The sequence below is a fragment of the Hypanus sabinus genome, chromosome 31, assembly GCF_030144855.1.
Source record: "Hypanus sabinus isolate sHypSab1 chromosome 31, sHypSab1.hap1, whole genome shotgun sequence".
Taxonomy (NCBI): Eukaryota; Metazoa; Chordata; class Chondrichthyes; order Myliobatiformes; family Dasyatidae; genus Hypanus; species Hypanus sabinus.
This window is the reverse complement of record NC_082736.1, coordinates 227,612-246,925: the sequence shown is the minus strand read 5'-3', so window position 1 is coordinate 246,925 and position 19,314 is coordinate 227,612. Positions and strand designations below refer to the sequence as shown.

Genomic DNA, 19,314 nt, shown 5'->3' with positions numbered 1-19,314 from the left:
GAACTAGCTGGTCCAAAGGGCATCTTTCTGTGTGTTTGTACATGCGGAATAAGAATGACAATCAGGCATTATGATTAAACGTTTTTGCCACGAGCGACCGATCAGCCCAGCCGAGACGAGCTCGCCCGGTCAGGAGCCCGTGTAAAGAGAGAGGGGCCATCCACACGTAGGAGGCCCAGTGGGTCAGTCGGCAACGTGATCCGATACGGTTCATTTGGGGGGACAGATCGTACGCTTTGTGACTTCTTGCTGTCTGGTGCAGGATGAAGCCGGTCGCCGTCAGCGCGAGGAGCTCCCCATCTCGCTCTGCCTTCCCCAACAGGCCACAGAACACGTGGAGGATGCAGGGGGGCTCAGGACGAAACCACGACATCCTCATGGAGATCCAACTTACCAAGGTACTCCCAGCACAGCGCTCTTCAACAGGGTCAGCGTTGACATAGAAAACCACAGGCCCTTTGGCCCATCTAGTCTGTGCCAAGTCATTTAAACTGCATTGCCCCATCGACCTGTACCCAGACCATAGCCCTACAACCTTTCCCATCCATGTACCTGTCCAGACTTGTACTTAGCGTTGAAGTCCACTGGCAGCTCATTTCACACTCAGAGTTTCCCCTCATGTTCCCCTTAAACATTTCACCTTTCCCACTTAACCCATGACCTCAGGATTGTCAGGAGTGACAGTGGCCATCAGAGACAGTGGTGCCGCTCCCGGGTGAGGAGAAAAGCTAAGACCAGGGTCCAGACGAGCGTGTGGGGTGTGGGAGAGGTCTGGGTATTCGGCCTCAAAAAGCCAGTTCTTGCTCCCTGAGGCCCTTCGTGTCTGTGCTGATCATGATGAACGAACAGTCTGAAATCTAGCAAAATGGTGGGGTGTTTTAATCACATCACCCTGTCTGTGTCCAACGATTGTCTCCCATGTTTTTCTGAAAGACCCTTTTGGACATTAATAAAACAAAGTGCTGTAACCTGTGCTTATGGTACTTTGCGACTGTTTGACTGTTAGTGCTGCGTTTTGTACCTTGGTCCCAGAGGAACGGTGTTTCATTTAGCTGTATACATGTGGATGGTTGAGTGACAATAAACTTAAACTTCTGTTTACTATCTACACCCCTCCATTCTCTGCCTGTCTTAAAACCTCTGTGCTGTCATCCTCGGCGGCTCCTTCTGGTCACCCAGCACCCTCGGTGTAAAATCATCGAGTCTTAAACTCCCCCTCTCACTTCACATGCAGGCCTGGATGTAGTGCATTTGGGCCTGATTCCAGAACTGAGCGTGCAGTCCAGGTATTGCCGGTGCAGTGAGCACGGACAGAGGGCCCTAGGCCTCTGCTCATTGGAATTCAGAAGAATGAGGAGGGGTCTCAGTGAAACCTATCAAATGGAGAGGGAGAGAGAGAGAGAGAGATGCACAAACACATGCACAAAGGTAGTGTTAAGAGCTTCATTTTCAGAACCTGAGCAATGGGGTACATGCTGTTCTTGAACCTCTAGGTGTGAGTCTTCAGTTCCGAGACCTCAGCAGAATTGAGAATACGGCAGAGAGTGGATGGTTAGTTTCTACAGAGTCACTGAAGGGCAGGTTTTCATCACTCAGAGTGTATCTGCTATCTAGAACACGTTGCCAGAGGAGGTGCAATTGCTTCTTTTCAGAGATGTTTAGACAGGCAAAGCTATTGAAGGATAGGGTCCTCTGTGTGGTATGGGAACTGCACTGCAGCAGACAGGAAGGGTCTATGATAGGGAGTCAAAACTGCCCAGTGCGTCCCTGGCATCATGGCATTGTCCCATCCCCGTCAGGAAGCCTCCACACCAGGACCACTAGACTCAAAACAGTGACTTTCCCCAAGCAGTGAAGCTGGTCAACACCTCCACCCTTCCAAACCCCAACCATCGTTTATCATTTCCTGTTAGTCACGTTGTGTACAGACACTCCTGTGCCTAGTGTCACTTTATGGAGATACAACCAATGTATGTATATAAACTCATATTTCCATATTCCTTATCTCATCTTTTTTGTGCTACTTAAGATTCAGAGAGAGTAACAATTATCTTGTTCTTCTTATAATTGTGTACGGGAAATAACATTAAGTCATCTTGGTTCCTTAAATTCTTGACAATATCATCAAATGAGCACAAAGTTCAGCATGGGCCTGTTGGGCCAAATGGCCTATTCCTGTATGAGGATATCACTAAGCCAACGTGACGCAGAGCAGCATTCACCCAAACTAGGCCCCGGGCTGGTCAGACTTGGGTGACTGTGGTTGGACGAGGGTTTGTGGGATGGGAGCAACTAGGCCCCGGGCTGGTCAGACTCGGGTAACTGTGGTTGGACGAGGGTTTGTGGGATGGGAGCAACTAGGCCCCAGGCTGGTCAGACTCGGGTAACTGTGGTTAGATGAGGGTTTGTGGGATGGGAGCAACTGGACCCCCGGGCTGGTCAGACTCGGGTAACTGTGGTTGGACGAGGTTTTGTGGGATGGGAGCAACTAGGCCCCGGGCTGGTCGGGCTCGGATGACTGTGGTTGGACGAGGGTTTGTGGGATGGGAACAACTGGACCCCTGGGCTGGTTGGGCTCGGATGACAGTGGTTGGACGAGGGTTTGTGGGATAGGAGCAACTGGACCCCCGGGCTGGTCGGACTTGGGTGACTGTGGTTGGACGAGGGTTTGTGGGATGGGAGCAACTGGACCCCCGGGCTGGTCGGACTTGGGTGACTGTGGTTAGATGAGGGTTTGTGGGATGGGAGCAACTGGACCCCCGGGCTGGTCGGACTTGGGTGACTGTGGTTAGATGAGGGTTTGTGGGATGGGAGCAACTAGGCCCCGGGCTGGTCGGGCTCGGATGACTGTGGTTAGATGAGGGTTGTGGGATGGGAGCAACTAGGCCCCGGGCTGGTCGGTCATGAGTGACTGTGGTTAGTTGAGGGTTTGTGGGATGGGAGCAACTAGGCCCCGGGCTGGTCGGGCTCGGATGACTGTGGTTAGATGAGGGTTTGTGGGATGGGAGCAACTAGGCCCCGGGCTGGTCGGACTTGGGTGACTGTGGTTGGACGAGGGTTTGTGGGATGGGAGCAACTGGACCCCCGGGCTTGTCGGACTTGGGTGACTGTGGTTGGATGAGGGTTTGTGGGATGGGAGCAACTAGGCCCCGGGCTGGTCAGACTCGGGTAACTGTGGTTGGACGAGGGTTTGTGGGATGGGAGCAACTAGGCCCCAGGCTGGTTGGACTTGGGTGACTGTGGTTGGACGAGGGTTTGTGGGATGGGAGCAACTAGGCCCCGGGCTGGTCGGACTTGGGTGACTGTGGTTGGACGAGGGTTTGTGGGATGGGAGCAACTAGGCCCCGGGCTGGTCGGACTCGGGTGACTGTGGTTGGACGAGGGTTTGTGGGATGGGAGCAACTAGGCCCCGGGCTGGTCGGGCTCGGATGACTGTGGTTAGATGAGGGTTTGTGGGATGGGAGCAACTAGACCCCGGGCTGGTCAGACTTGGGTGACTGTGGTTGGACGAGGGTTTGTGGGATGGGAGCAACTAGGCCCCGGGCTGGTCCGACTCGGGTAACTGTGGTTGGACGAGGGTTTGTGGGATGGGAGCAACTAGGCCCCGGGCTGGTCGGACTTGCGTGACTGTGGTTGGACGAGGGTTTGTGGGATGGGAGCAACTAGGCCCCGGGCTGGTTGGACTTGGGTGACTGTGGTTGGACGAGGGTTTGTGGGATGGGAGCAACTAGGCCCCGGGCTGGTCGGGCTTGGATGACAGTGGTTGGACGAGAGTTTGTGGGATGGGAGCAACTAGGCCCCGGGCTGGTCGGACTCGGGTAACTGTGGTTAGATGAGGGTTTGTGGGATGGGAGCAACTAGGCCCCGGGCTGGTCGGACTTGGGTGACTGTGGTTGGACGAGGATTTGTGGGATGGGAGCAACTGGACCCCCGGGCTGGTCGGACTTGGGTGACTGTGGTTAGATGAGGGTTTGTGGGATGGGAGCAACTAGGCCCCGGGCTGGTCGGACTTGGGTGACTGTGGTTGGGCGAGGGTTTGTGGGATGGGAGCAACTGGACCCCCGGGCTGGTCGGACTTGGGTGACTGTGGTTAGTTGAGGGTCTGTGGGATGGGAGCAACTAGGCCCCGGGCTGGTCAGGCTCGGATGACTGTGGTTAGATGAGGGTTTGTGGGATGGGAGCAACTAGGCCCCGGGCTGGTCGGACATGGGTGACTGTGGTTAGTTGAGGGTTTGTGGGATGGGAGCAACTAGGCCCCGGGCTGGTCGGGCTCGGATGACTGTGGTTAGATGAAGGTTTGTGGGATGGGAGCAACTAGGCCCCGGGCTGGTCGGACTTGGGTGACTGTGGGTGGACGAGGGTTTGTGGAATGGGAGCAACTAGGCCCCGGGCTGGTCGGACTTGGGTGACTGTGGTTGGATGAGGGTTTGTGGGATGGGAGCAACTAGGCCCCGGGCTGGTCAGACTCGGGTAACTGTGGTTGGACGAGGTTTTGTGGGATGGGAGCAACTAGGCCCCGGGCTGGTCGGGCTCGGATGACTGTGGTTAGATGAAGGTTTGTGGGATGGGAGCAACTAGGCCCCGGGCTGGTCGGACTTGGGTGACTGTGGGTGGACGAGGGTTTGTGGAATGGGAGCAACTAGGCCCCGGGCTGGTCGGACTTGGGTGACTGTGGTTGGATGAGGGTTTGTGGGATGGGAGCAACTAGGCCCCGGGCTGGTCAGACTCGGGTAACTGTGGTTGGACGAGGTTTTGTGGGATGGGAGCAACTAGGCCCCGGGCTGGTCGGGCTCGGATGACTGTGGTTGGACGAGGGTTTGTGGGATGGGAACAACTGGACCCCTGGGCTGGTTGGGCTCGGATGACAGTGGTTGGACGAGGGTTTGTGGGATAGGAGCAACTGGACCCCCGGGCTGGTCGGACTTGGGTGACTGTGGTTGGACGAGGGTTTGTGGGATGGGAGCAACTGGACCCCCGGGCTGGTCGGACTTGGGTGACTGTGGTTAGATGAGGGTTTGTGGGATGGGAGCAACTGGACCCCCGGGCTGGTCGGACTTGGGTGACTGTGGTTAGATGAGGGTTTGTGGGATGGGAGCAACTAGGCCCCGGGCTGGTCGGGCTCGGATGACTGTGGTTAGATGAGGGTTGTGGGATGGGAGCAACTAGGCCCCGGGCTGGTCGGTCATGAGTGACTGTGGTTAGTTGAGGGTTTGTGGGATGGGAGCAACTAGGCCCCGGGCTGGTCGGGCTCGGATGACTGTGGTTAGATGAGGGTTTGTGGGATGGGAGCAACTAGGCCCCGGGCTGGTCGGACTTGGGTGACTGTGGTTGGACGAGGGTTTGTGGGATGGGAGCAACTGGACCCCCGGGCTTGTCGGACTTGGGTGACTGTGGTTGGATGAGGGTTTGTGGGATGGGAGCAACTAGGCCCCGGGCTGGTCAGACTCGGGTAACTGTGGTTGGACGAGGGTTTGTGGGATGGGAGCAACTAGGCCCCAGGCTGGTTGGACTTGGGTGACTGTGGTTGGACGAGGGTTTGTGGGATGGGAGCAACTAGGCCCCGGGCTGGTCGGACTTGGGTGACTGTGGTTGGACGAGGGTTTGTGGGATGGGAGCAACTAGGCCCCGGGCTGGTCGGACTCGGGTGACTGTGGTTGGACGAGGGTTTGTGGGATGGGAGCAACTAGGCCCCGGGCTGGTCGGGCTCGGATGACTGTGGTTAGATGAGGGTTTGTGGGATGGGAGCAACTAGACCCCGGGCTGGTCAGACTTGGGTGACTGTGGTTGGACGAGGGTTTGTGGGATGGGAGCAACTAGGCCCCGGGCTGGTCCGACTCGGGTAACTGTGGTTGGACGAGGGTTTGTGGGATGGGAGCAACTAGGCCCCGGGCTGGTCGGACTTGCGTGACTGTGGTTGGACGAGGGTTTGTGGGATGGGAGCAACTAGGCCCCGGGCTGGTTGGACTTGGGTGACTGTGGTTGGACGAGGGTTTGTGGGATGGGAGCAACTAGGCCCCGGGCTGGTCGGGCTTGGATGACAGTGGTTGGACGAGAGTTTGTGGGATGGGAGCAACTAGGCCCCGGGCTGGTCGGACTCGGGTAACTGTGGTTAGATGAGGGTTTGTGGGATGGGAGCAACTAGGCCCCGGGCTGGTCGGACATGGGTGACTGTGGTTAGATGAGGGTTTGTGGGATGGGAGCAACTAGGCCCCGGGCTGGTCGGGCTCGGATGACTGTGGTTAGATGAAGGTTTGTGGGATGGGAGCAACTAGGCCCCGGGCTGGTCGGACTTGGGTGACTGTGGTTGGACGAGGGTTTGTGGGATGGGAGCAACTAGGCCCCGGGCTGGTCGGACTTGGGTGACTGTGGTTGGATGAGGGTTTGTGGGATGGGAGCAACTAGGCCCCGGGCTGGTCAGACTCGAGTAACTGTGGTTGGACGAGGGTTTGTGGGATGGGAGCAACTAGGCCCCAGGCTGGTCAGACTCGGGTAACTGTGGTTAGATGAGGGTTTGTGGGATGGGAGCAACTGGACCCCCGGGCTGGTCAGACTCGGGTAACTGTGGTTGGACGAGGGTTTGTGGGATGGGAGCAACTAGGCCCCGGGCTGGTCGGGCTTGGATGACTGTGGTTAGATGAGGGTTTGTGGGATGGGAGCAACTAGGCCCCGGGCTGGTCGGACTTGGGTGACTGTGGTTAGATGAGGGTTTGTGGGATGGGAGCAACTAGGCCCAGGGCTGGTCGGACTCGGGTAACTGTGGTTGGACGAGGGTTTGTGGGATGGGAGCAACTGGACCCCTGGGCTGGTTGGGCTCGGATGACAGTGGTTGCACGAGGGTTTGTGGGATAGGAGCAACTGGACCCCCGGGCTGGTCGGACTTGGGTGACTGTGGTTGGACGAGGGTTTGTGGGATGGGAGCAACTGGACCCCCGGGCTGGTCGGACTTGGGTGACTGTGGTTAGATGAGGGTTTGTGGGATGGGAGCAACTGGACCCCCGGGCTGGTCGGACTTGGGTGACTGTGGTTAGATGAGGGTTTGTGGGATGGGAGCAACTAGGCCCCGGGCTGGTCGGGCTCGGATGACTGTGGTTAGATGAGGGTTGTGGGATGGGAGCAACTAGGCCCCGGGCTGGTCGGTCATGAGTGACTGTGGTTAGTTGAGGGTTTGTGGGATGGGAGCAACTAGGCCCCGGGCTGGTCGGGCTCGGATGACTGTGGTTAGATGAGGATTTGTGGGATGGGAGCAACTAGGCCCCGGGCTGGTCGGACTTGGGTGACTGTGGTTGGACGAGGGTTTGTGGGATGGGAGCAACTGGACCCCCGGGCTTGTCGGACTTGGGTGACTGTGGTTGGACGAGGGTTTGTGGGATGGGAGCAACTAGGCCCCGGGCTGGTCAGACTCGGGTAACTGTGGTTGGACGAGGGTTTGTGGGATGGGAGCAACTAGGCCCCGGGCTGGTTGGACTTGGGTGACTGTGGTTGGACGAGGGTTTGTGGGATGGGAGCAACTAGGCCCCGGGCTGGTCGGACTTGGGTGACTGTGGTTGGACGAGGGTTTGTGGGATGGGAGCAACTAGGCCCCGGGCTGGTCGGACTCGGGTGACTGTGGTTGGACGAGGGTTTGTGGGATGGGAGCAACTAGGCCCCAGGCTGGTCGGGCTCGGATGACTGTGGTTAGATGAGGGTTTGTGGGATGGGAGCAACTAGACCCCGGGCTGGTCAGACTTGGGTGACTGTGGTTGGACGAGGGTTTGTGGGATGGGAGCAACTAGGCCCCGGGCTGGTCCGACTCGGGTAACTGTGGTTGGACGAGGGTTTGTGGGATGGGAGCAACTAGGCCCCGGGCTGGTCGGACATGGGTGACTGTGGTTACATGAGGGTTTGGTGGATGGGAGCAACTAGACCCCGGGCTGGTCAGACTTGGGTGACTGTGGTTGGACGAGGGTTTGTGGGATGGGAGCAACTAGGCCCCGGGCTGGTCCGACTCGGGTAACTGTGGTTGGACGAGGGTTTGTGGGATGGGAGCAACTAGGCCCCGGGCTGGTCGGACTTGCGTGACTGTGGTTGGACGAGGGTTTGTGGGATGGGAGCAACTAGGCCCCGGGCTGGTTGGACTTGGGTGACTGTGGTTGGACGAGGGTTTGTGGGATGGGAGCAACTAGGCCCCGGGCTGGTCGGGCTTGGATGACAGTGGTTGGACGAGAGTTTGTGGGATGGGAGCAACTAGGCCCCGGGCTGGTCGGACTCGGGTAACTGTGGTTAGATGAGGGTTTGTGGGATGGGAGCAACTAGGCCCCAGGCTGGTCGGACATGGGTGACTGTGGTTAGATGAGGGTTTGTGGGATGGGAGCAACTAGGCCCCGGGCTGGTCGGACATGGGTGACTGTGGTTACATGAGGGTTTGTGGGATGGGAGCAACTAGGCCCCGGGCTGGTCGGGCTCGGATGACTGTGGTTAGATGAAGGTTTGTGGGATGGGAGCAACTAGGCCCCGGGCTGGTCGGACTTGGGTGACTGTGGGTGGACGAGGGTTTGTGGGATGGGAGCAACTAGGCCCCGGGCTGGTCGGACTTGGGTGACTGTGGTTGGATGAGGGTTTGTGGGATGGGAGCAACTAGGCCCCGGGCTGGTCAGACTCGGGTAACTGTGGTTGGACGAGGTTTTGTGGGATGGGAGCAACTAGGCCCCGGGCTGGTTGGGCTCGGATGACTGTGGTTGGACGAGGGTTTGTGGGATGGGAACAACTGGACCCCTGGGTTGGTTGGGCTCGGATGACAGTGGTTGGACGAGGGTTTGTGGGATAGGAGCAACTGGACCCCCGGGCTGGTCGGACTTGGGTGACTGTGGTTGGACGAGGGTTTGTGGGATGGGAGCAACTGGACCCCCGGGCTGGTCGGAATTGGGTGACTGTGGTTAGATGAGGGTTTGTGGGATGGGAGCAACTGGACCCCCGGGCTGGTCGGACTTGGGTGACTGTGGTTAGTTGAGGGTTTGTGGGATGGGAGCAACTAGGCCCCGGGCTGGTCGGGCTCGGATGACTGTGGTTAGATGAGGGTTGTGGGATGGGAGCAACTAGGCCCCGGGCTGGTCGGACTCGGGTGACTGTGGTTGGACGAGGGTTTGTGGGATGGGAGCAACTAGGCCCTGGGCTGGTCGGGCTCGGATGACTGTGGTTAGACGAGGGTTTGTGGGATGGGAGCAACTAGGCCCTGGGCTGGTCGGACTTGGGTGACTGTGGTTAGATGAGGGTTTGTGGGATGGGAGCAACTAGGCCCCGGGCTGGTCGGACATGGGTGACTGTGGTTAGTTGAGGGTTTGTGGGATGGGAGCAACTAGGCCCCGGGCTGGTCGGGCTCGGATGACTGTGGTTAGATGAGGGTTTGTGGGATGGGAGCAACTAGGCCCCGGGCTGGTCGGACTTGGGTGACTGTGGTTGGACGAGGGTTTGTGGGATGGGAGCAACTGGACCCCCGGGCTTGTCGGACTTGGGTGACTGTGGTTGGATGAGGGTTTGTGGGATGGGAGCAACTAGGCCCCGGGCTGGTCAGACTCGGGTAACTGTGGTTAGACGAGGTTTTGTGGGATGGGAGCAACTAGGCCCCGGGCTGGTCGGACTCGGATGACTGTGGTTAGATGAAGGTTTGTGGGATGGGAGCAACTAGGCCCCGGGCTGGTCGGACTTGGGTGACTGTGGGTGGACGAGGGTTTGTGGGATGGGAGCAACTAGGCCCCAGGCTGGTCGGACTTGGGTGACTGTGGTTGGATGAGGGTTTGTGGGATGGGAGCAACTAGGCCCCGGGCTGGTCAGACTCGGGTAACTGTGGTTGGACGAGGTTTTGTGGGATGGGAGCAACTAGGCCCCGGGCTGGTTGGGCTCGGATGACTGTGGTTGGACGAGGGTTTGTGGGATGGGAACAACTGGACCCCTGGGCTGGTTGGGCTCGGATGACAGTGGTTGGACGAGGGTTTGTGGGATAGGAGCAACTGGACCCCCGGGCTGGTCGGACTTGGGTGACTGTGGTTGGACGAGGGTTTGTGGGATGGGAGCAACTGGACCCCCGGGCTGGTCGGACTTGGGTGACTGTGGTTAGATGAGGGTTTGTGGGATGGGAGCAACTGGACCCCCGGGCTGGTCGGACTTGGGTGACTGTGGTTAGATGAGGGTTTGTGGGATGGGAGCAACTAGGCCCCGGGCTGGTCGGACATGGGTGACTGTGGTTAGTTGAGGGTTTGTGGGATGGGAGCAACTAGGCCCCGGGCTGGTCGGGCTCGGATGACTGTGGTTAGATGAGGGTTTGTGGGATGGGAGCAACTAGGCCCCGGGCTGGTCGGACATGGGTGACTGTGGTTAGTTGAGGGTTTGTGGGATGGGAGCAACTAGGCCCCGGGCTGGTCGGGCTCGGATGACTGTGGTTAGATGAAGGTTTGTGGGATGGGAGCAACTTGGCCCCGGGCTGGTCGGACTTGGGTGACTGTGGGTGGACGAGGGTTTGTGGGATGGGAGCAACTAGGCCCCGGGCTGGTCGGACTTGGGTGACTGTGGTTGGATGAGGGTTTGTGGGATGGGAGCAACTAGGCCCCGGGCTGGTCAGACTCGGGTAACTGTGGTTGGACGAGGTTTTGTGGGATGGGAGCAACTAGGCCCCGGGCTGGTCGGGCTCGGATGACTGTGGTTGGACGAGGGTTTGTGGGATGGGAACAACTGGACCCCTGGGCTGGTTGGGCTCGGATGACAGTGGTTGGACGATGGTTTGTGGGATAGGAGCAACTGGACCCCCGGGCTGGTCGGACTTGGGTGACTGTGGTTGGACGAGGGTTTGTGGGATGGGAGCAACTGGACCCCCGGGCTGGTCGGACTTGGGTGACTGTGGTTAGATGAGGGTTTGTGGGATGGGAGCAACTGGACCCCCGGGCTGGTCGGACTTGGGTGACTGTGGTTAGATGAGGGTTTGTGGGATGGGAGCAACTAGGCCCCGGGCTGGTCGGGCTCGGATGACTGTGGTTAGATGAGGGTTGTGGGATGGGAGCAACTAGGCCCCGGGCTGGTCGGGCTCGGGGGTGACTGTGGTTGGACGAGGGTTTGTGGGATGGGAGCAACTGGACCCCCGGGCTGGTCGGGCTCGGGGGTGACTGTGGTTGGACGAGGGTTTGTGGATGGCAGTGATAAAGGCCCCGGGCTGGTCGGACTCGGGGGTGACTGTGGTTGGACGAGGATTGTGGGATGGGAGCAACTAGGCCCCGGGCTGGTCGGGCTCGGGGGTGACTGTGGTTGGACGAGGATTGTGGGATGGGAGCAACTAGGCCCCGGGCTGGTCGGGCTCGGGGTGACTGTGGTTGGACGAGGATTGTGGGATGGGAGCAACTAGGCCCCGGGCTGGTCGGGCTCGGATGACAGTGGTTGGACGAGGATTGTGGGATGGGAGCAACTAGGCCCCGGGCTGGTCGGGCTCGGATGACAGTGGTTGGACGAGGGTTTGTGGGATGGGAGCAACTAGGCCCCGGGCTGGTCGGACTCGGATGACAGTGGTTGGACGAGGGTTTGTGGGATGGGAGCAACTAGGCCCCGGGCTGGTCGGGCTCGGATGACAGTGGTTGGACGAGGGATTGTGGGATGGGAGCAACTAGGCCCCGGGCTGGTCGGGCTCGGATGACAGTGGTTGGACGAGGATTGTGGGATGGGAGCAACTAGGCCCCGGGCTGGTCGGGCTCGGATGACAGTGGTTGGACGAGGATTGTGGGATGGGAGCAACTAGGCCCCGGGCTGGTCGGACTCGGATGACAGTGGTTGGACGAGGGTTTGTGGGATGGGAGCAACTAGGCCCCGGGCTGGTCGGGCTCGGGGGTGACTGTGGTTGGACGAGGATTGTGGGATGGGAGCAACTAGGCCCCGGGCTGGTCGGGCTCGGGGGTGACTGTGGTTGGACGAGGGTTTGTGGGATGGGAGCAACTGGACCCCCGGGCTGGTCGGGCTCGGGGGTGACTGTGGTTGGACGAGGATTGTGGGATGGGAGCAACTAGGCCCCGGGCTGGTCGGGCTCGGGGGTGACTGTGGTTGGACGAGGATTGTGGGATGGGAGCAACTAGGCCCCGGGCTGGTCGGGCTCGGATGACTGTGGTTGGACGAGGGTTTGTGGGATGGGAGCAACTAGGCCCCGGGCTGGTCGGGCTCGGGGGTGACTGTGGTTGGACGAGGATTGTGGGATGGGAGCAACTAGGCCCCGGGCTGGTCGGGCTCGGGGGTGACTGTGGTTGGACGAGGTTTGTGGGATGGGAGCAACTGGACCCCCGGGCTGGTCGGGCTCGGGGGTGACTGTGGTTGGACGAGGATTGTGGGATGGGAGCAACTAGGCCCCGGGCTGGTCGGGCTCGGGGTGACTGTGGTTGGACGAGGATTGTGGGATGGGAGCAACTAGGCCCCGGGCTGGTCGGGCTCGGGGGTGACTGTGGTTGGACGAGGATTGTGGGATGGGAGCAACTAGGCCCCGGGCTGGTCGGGCTCGGAGGTGACTGTGGTTGGACGAGGGTTTGTGGGATGGGAGCAACTGGACCCCCGGGCTGGTCGGGCTCGGGGGTGACTGTGGTTGGACGAGGATTGTGGGATGGGAGCAACTAGGCCCCGGGCTGGTCGGGCTCGGGGGTGACTGTGGTTGGACGAGGATTGTGGGATGGGAGCAACTAGGCCCCGGGCTGGTCGGGCTCGGATGACTGTGGTTGGACGAGGGTTTGTGGGATGGGAGCAACTAGGCCCCGGGCTGGTCGGGCTCGGGGGTGACTGTGGTTGGACGAGGATTGTGGGATGGGAGCAACTAGGCCCCGGGCTGGTCGGGCTCGGGGGTGACTGTGGTTGGACGAGGTTTGTGGGATGGGAGCAACTGGACCCCCGGGCTGGTCGGGCTCGGGGGTGACTGTGGTTGGACGAGGATTGTGGGATGGGAGCAACTAGGCCCCGGGCTGGTCGGGCTCGGGGTGACTGTGGTTGGACGAGGATTGTGGGATGGGAGCAACTAGGCCCCGGGCTGGTCGGGCTCGGGGGTGACTGTGGTTGGACGAGGTTTGTGGGATGGGAGCAACTAGGCCCCGGGCTGGTCGGGCTCGGGGGTGACTGTGGTTGGACGAGAGTTTGTGGGATGGGAGCAACTAGGCCCCGGGCTGGTCGGGCTCGGGGGTGACTGTGGTTGGACGAGGGTTTGTGGGATGGGAGTGATAAAGGTATGGCAGAGGATCATTGAACTCTTTCTCCTGGTTTCTGCCCAGGTGAGCTTCCAGCATGAGACATACCCTGTTGCCACGGCCATGCCGGAGAAGGGATCGATGGAGTTGCGTGCTCCCGAGCTTGAGGAGCTGCCCATAGCTCGGCAGGTCTTCATTGTGCAGGAGCTGGAGATCCGTGACAGGCTGGCATCTTCGCAGATTAACAAGTTCCTTTACCTCTACACCAGTGAGAAGATGCCCAGGAGGGCCCATTCCAATATGGTGAGCTGCGTTTCTATAGCACCACAGCACCGCAGCCCCATGGTCCCCTGTCCTGTTATCCTGGCAGCCTCAGGTCCATCAGAGAGATCTTAACAGAAAAGACCTTTCTGCCCGTTACACCATTGACATCCACAGCAGCAGTGAAGGTCTTTCATCTCTGGCAGCATTCATCATGTCAGTAGCTCCATCTCGGACCCGACTGTCAGCTGTGGAGACTCAGGAATTCCATCGCATGCAGACGTAGAAGGACTCTTCACTGCTTTTGCACCCAAACCTGCAGACCGGTCAGCCCACCCTGACCCTTTGACCTAGTCAACGTGGTGACCCTACCACGAGCCACGGCTGACCCTACCCTGACCCCAGATAACGTAGCTCTCCGGGTCATTGAGACACACAAGCCTCCAAACCCAACGACAAGGTTGTGGACCCTAGAGGCATAAAAGAAAAACCTGGGGCGCTTGATTTAAAAGAATTGCAGAGCTTACATGCAATAAAAGAGCATTCAATTTGACTAATGGGTAATATCCGAGGGACAAGAAAATCTGCCGGTCTAATCTGTCAGAGTGACAGAGACTGGGAGGGGATGGGTGGGGAGGTGAGGGGGAGTGATGGACAGACGGAGGAGGGGAGAGTGGGAATAGTGACAGAGACTGGGAGGGGATGGGTGGGGAGGTGAGGGGGAGTGATGGACAGACGGAGGAGGGGAGAGTGGGAATAGTGACAGAGACTGGGAGGGGATGGGTGGGGAGGTGAGGGGGAGTGATGGACAGACGGAGGAGGGAGAGTGGGAATAGTGACAGAGACTGGGAGGGGATGGGTAGGGAGGTGAGGGGGAATGATGGACAGACGGAGGAGGGAGTGTGGGAATAGTGACAGAGACTGGGAGGGGATGAGTGGGGAGGTGAGGGGGAGTGATGGACAGACGGAGGAGGGAGAGTGGGAATAGTGACAGAGACCGGGAGGGGATGGGTGGGGAGGTGAGGGGGAGTGATGGACAGACGGAGGAGGGATAGTGGGAATAGTGACAGAGACCGGGAGGGGATGGGTGGGGAGGTGAGGGGGAGTGATGGACAGACGGAGGAGGGGAGAGTGGGAATAGTGACAGAGACTGGGAGGGGATGGGTGGGGAGGTGAGGGGGAGTGATGGACAGCTGGAGGAGTGGAGAGTGGGAATAGTGACAGAGACTGGGAAGGGATGGGTGGGGAGGTGAGGGGGAGTGATGGACAGACGGAGGAGGGAGAGTGGGAATAGTGACAGAGACTGGGAGGGGATGGGTGGGGAGGTGAGGGGGAGTGATGGACAGACGGAGGAGGGAGAGTGGGAATAGTGACAGAGACTGGGAGGGGATGGGTAGGGAGGTGAGGGGGAATGATGGACAGACGGAGGAGGGAGTGTGGGAATAGTGACAGAGACTGGGAGGGGATGAGTGGGGAGGTGAGGGGGAGTGATGGACAGACGGAGGAGGGAGAGTGGGAATAGTGACAGAGACCGGGAGGGGATGGGTGGGGAGGTGAGGGGGAGTGATGGAGAGACGGAGGAGGGAGAGTGGGAATAGTGACAGAGACTGGGAGGGGATGGGTGGGGAGGTGAGGGGGAGTGATGGACAGACGGAGGAGGGAGAGTGGGAATAGTGACAGAGACTGGGAGGGGATGGGTGGGGAGGTGAGGGGGAGTGATGGAGAGACGGAGGAGGGAGAGTGGGAATAGTGACAGAGACTGGGAGGGGATGGATGGGGAGGTGAGGGGGAGTGATGGACAGAGGGAGGAGGGAGAGTGGGAATAGTGACAGAGACTGGGAGGGGATGGGTGGAGAGGTGAGGGGGAGTGATGGACAGACAGAGGAGGGGAGAGTGGGAATAGTGACAGAGACTGGGAGGGGATGGGTGGGGAGGTGAGGGGGAGTGATGGACAGACGGAGGAGGGAGAGAGGGAATAGTGACAGAGGCTGGGAGGGGGTGGGTGGGGAGGTGAGGGGGAGTGATGGACAGACGGAGGAGGGAGAGTGGGAATAGTGACAGAGACTGGGTGGGGAGGTGAGGGGGAGTGATGGAGAGACGGAGGAGGGAGAGTGGGAATAGTGACAGAGACTGGGAGGGGATGGGTGGGGAGGTGAGGGGGAGTGATGGACAGACGGAGGAGGGAGAGTGGGAATAGTGACAGAGACTGGGAGGGGATGGGTGGGGAGGTGAGGGGGAGTGATGGAGAGACGGAGGAGGGAGAGTGGGAATAGTGACAGAGACTGGGAGGGGATGGGTGGGGAGGTGAGGGGGAGTGATGGACAGACGGAGGAGGGAGAGTGGGAATAGTGACAGAGACTGGGAGGGGATGGGTGGGGAGGTGAGGGGGAGTGATGGAGAGACGGAGGAGGGAGAGTGGGAATAGTGACAGAGACTGGGAGGGGATGGATGGGGAGGTGAGGGGGAGTGATGGACAGAGGGAGGAGGGAGAGTGGGAATAGTGACAGAAACTGGGAGGGGATGTGTGGGGAGGTGACGGAGTGGAGCACAGAACCAGATAAGGGAGAGCAGATTGGAACAATGGGTGGAGGGGAGCCAGTGAGAGGGGACCAGAGGACACAGATAGAGTGGATGTGGAGAGGATGTTTCCTATAGTGGGGGAGTTTAGGAGCATTAGACACAAATAGAGTGGGGGTGGACGGGATGTTTCCTATAGTGGTGGAGTCTAGGGCCAGAGGACACAGATAGAGTGGATGTGGAGAGGATGTTTCCTGTACTGGGGGAGTCTAGGACCAGAGGACACAGATAGAGTGGATGTGGAGAGGATGTTTCCTATAGTGTGGGAGTCTAGGACCAGAGGACACAGATAGAGTGGATGTGGAGAGGATGTTTCCTATAGTGGGGGAGTCTAGGACCAGAGGGCACAGATAGGGTGGATGTGGAGAGGATGTTTCCTATAGTGGGGGAGTCTAGGACCAGAGGGCACAGATAGAGTGGATGTGGAGAGGATGTTTCCTATAGTGGTGGAGTCTAGGACCAGAGGACACAGATAGAGTGGATGTGGAGAGGATGTTTCCTGTACTGGGGGAGTCTAGGACCAGAGGACACAGATAGAGTGGATGTGGAGAGGATGTTTCCTGTACTGGGGGAGTCTAGGACCAGAGGACACAGAGAGAGTGGATGTGGAGAGGATGTTTCCTATAGTGGGGGAGTCTAGGACCAGCGGACACAGATAGAGTGGATGTGGAGAGGATGTTTCGTATAGTGGGGGAGTCTAGGAACAGAGGACACAGATAGGGTGGATGTGGAGAGGATCTTTCCTATAGTGGGGGAGTCTAGGACCAGAGGACACAGATCGAGTGGATGTGGAGAGGATGTTTCCTGTAGCGGGGGAGTCTAGCACCAGAGGACACAGATAGAGTGGATGTGGAGAGGATGTTTCCTATAGTGGGGGAGTCTAGAACCAGAGGACACATATAGAGTGGATGTGGAGAGGATGTTTCCTCTAGTGCGGGAGTCTAGGACCAGAGGACACAGATAGAGTGGATGTGGAGAGGATGTTTCCTATAGTGGGGGAGTCTGGGACCAGAGGACACAGATAGAGTGGATGTGGAGAGGATGTTTCCTATAGTGGGGGAGTCTAGCACCAGAGGACACATATAGAGTGGATGTGGAGAGGATGTTTCCTATAGTGGGGGTGTCTAGCACCAGAGGACACAGATAGAGTGGATGTGGAGAGGATGTTTCCTGTAGTGGGGGAGTCTAGGACCAGAGGACTCAGATAGAGTGGATATGGAGAGGATGTTTCGTATATTGTGGGATTCTAGGACCAGAGGACACAGATCGAGTGGATGTGGAGAGGATGTTTCGTATATTGTGGGATTCTAGGACCAGAGGACACAGATAGAGTGGATGTGGAGAGGATGTTTCCTCTAGTGCGGGAGTCTAGGACCAGAGGGCACATATAGAGTGGATGTGGAGAGGATGTTTCCTCTAGTGCGGGAGTCTAGGACCAGAGGACACAGATAGAGTGGATGTGGAGAGGATGTTTCCTATCGTGGGGGAGTCTAGGACCAGAGGACACCCTCAAATAGGATGTCTCTTTCGAAGAGCGATGAGGAGGGACATCATTAGCCAGAGGTAGGTGATTCTGTGGAATTAATTGTGACAGACGTCTGTGGAGGCTCGTTCATGTAGTATATTTAAAGTGGAGTTTGATAGGTTCTTGATTGGTCAGGGCATCAAAGGTTACAGGGAGAAGGCAGGAGAATGGGGTTGAGATGGAAAATAAATCAGCCGGAATCACTGGTGGAGCAGACTCGATGGGCAGAATGACCTGGGTTTAAAAGAGTCTAATAATAGGGAGATGATACTGACTTCACAAGAGAAAAGGGTTTCTGAGGAGGGGAAGAGAACCCTTTCCGGACAGTATGTGATCCTTGGCCTTGGCATTAAGGGAGGGAGGGAGCCATGAGACGTTGGTGGGTTGGGCAGGGCTGTGGTGAGGTCCGGCTGTGCAGAGTAAGTGGTCCATTTCTGATCTGCACATGGGAGCAGACGGTCCTCCGTGTGGGCCTCCGTTCCTGAGTGGGAGGTCAGTGATACCGAGAGGATTGTTGGCTTCCTACCTGTGGGTCCTGGCCCCGCACCTCAGGAGAAGGCCATGGCGTGAGACGTTTCAGTTCGAGGGGTAGTCGTGATTGATCGGGGCAGTGACGTGCCTGTTACCCAGTCCCTGGAGCGCTGACTGACTGCAGCTGCCAGCTGTGCTGCCGTGGGGAATCTTTGTGCTGATGTAGATTGTTGTTTTGCAGCTGACCATCAAGGCCCTCCACGTCAGGCCAGAGTCTGGGCTCGGAGGTCCCGAGTGTTGCCTGCGAGTCTCCCTCATGCCGCTACGCCTCAATATTGACCAGGTCAGTAGCCGGAAGTCATCGAAAATTCCCGTGTGTGAGTATGTGCGTGTCTCCCTCTCTGCCTGCCCCCCCTGCAGGGGTAGGACCTGATCCGGCAGATCCATTGCCACTGGTTCTGTTGGCCAAAGTATCAGTGGCAGAGCCCCTCACACCCTGCAGACTGTCACTCCGAAACCTCCGAGCCTCAAGAGCCTCACCATTCCTCCAGCTACCAGCAGCCAGTGGATTCGCTCCCTTACCTGCTTGAAGCTGCCCCTTTTCCTAAGCCAATCAAGCCAGGCCTCTGACTCCTCAAATTCCAACATACTGGTTACTGAGGCCCTCCCTTCATCAGGTTTGATGAAATGGTGGAGCTGACTCGATATGCCGATTGGCCGACTTCTGCTGCTTTGCCTTATGGTCTTCTTACACCTCAGCTGTCGTCATGACACACGAGCCGGGGCAGTACGATATGGAGAGCGAGCTGTCGCCCAGCTTCCCAGGACAGATGGAGACCGATGCAGGTTGGCACCAGGAGTTGCCAGTCAGCATTGAACTCACACTGCCTCAGGGACTCCAGCTCCGGATGTTTCCTTGGGGGTGAGTCCTGAAGCCGCCCCATGAGTGGGGATAGTTGCAATGCAGCAGGCGTTTCAGGTCAGGGATTCCCTTCCAGCCAGCCAGGGCTGACGAGCCCTGTCTGCCCGAAGCGACTGGTTTTCAGTCTCCAATAACCCGCCTTTGCTCCTTCTCCTGTCAAGAAAAGCGGTTCCCTGGGGTTAGTAGCTGAGCTATATGAAGGAGCTGGACTGGGTTGTCAGAGGCAATTTGAAGGGCATACCATTGGGAGTGGATCCCCGTTACCATCCCCGGCTATGACAACCTTGAGGATGTCTCCCCTCTCAACCCTACACTGACCGTCTAACCCTCCCCACTCGACACCGACCCTCCCCACTGGATACCGAACCTCCCCACCGGACACCGACCCT

At 58.6% G+C, this 19,314-nt stretch overlaps 1 protein-coding gene across 1 annotated transcript in view; it reads left to right on the top strand.

The window, feature by feature from the left end:
- atg2a (autophagy related 2A) overlaps window positions 1-19,314 on the top strand; it is a 464,956-nt gene that overhangs the window by 406,413 nt on the left and 39,229 nt on the right. Inside the window, exons 32-34 of the mRNA XM_059954818.1 lie at window positions 263-398; window positions 13,254-13,472; window positions 18,245-18,346. Coding sequence (XP_059810801.1) covers window positions 263-398; window positions 13,254-13,472; window positions 18,245-18,346 — 457 coding nt within the window. The remainder of the gene's footprint in view (window positions 1-262; window positions 399-13,253; window positions 13,473-18,244; window positions 18,347-19,314) is intronic.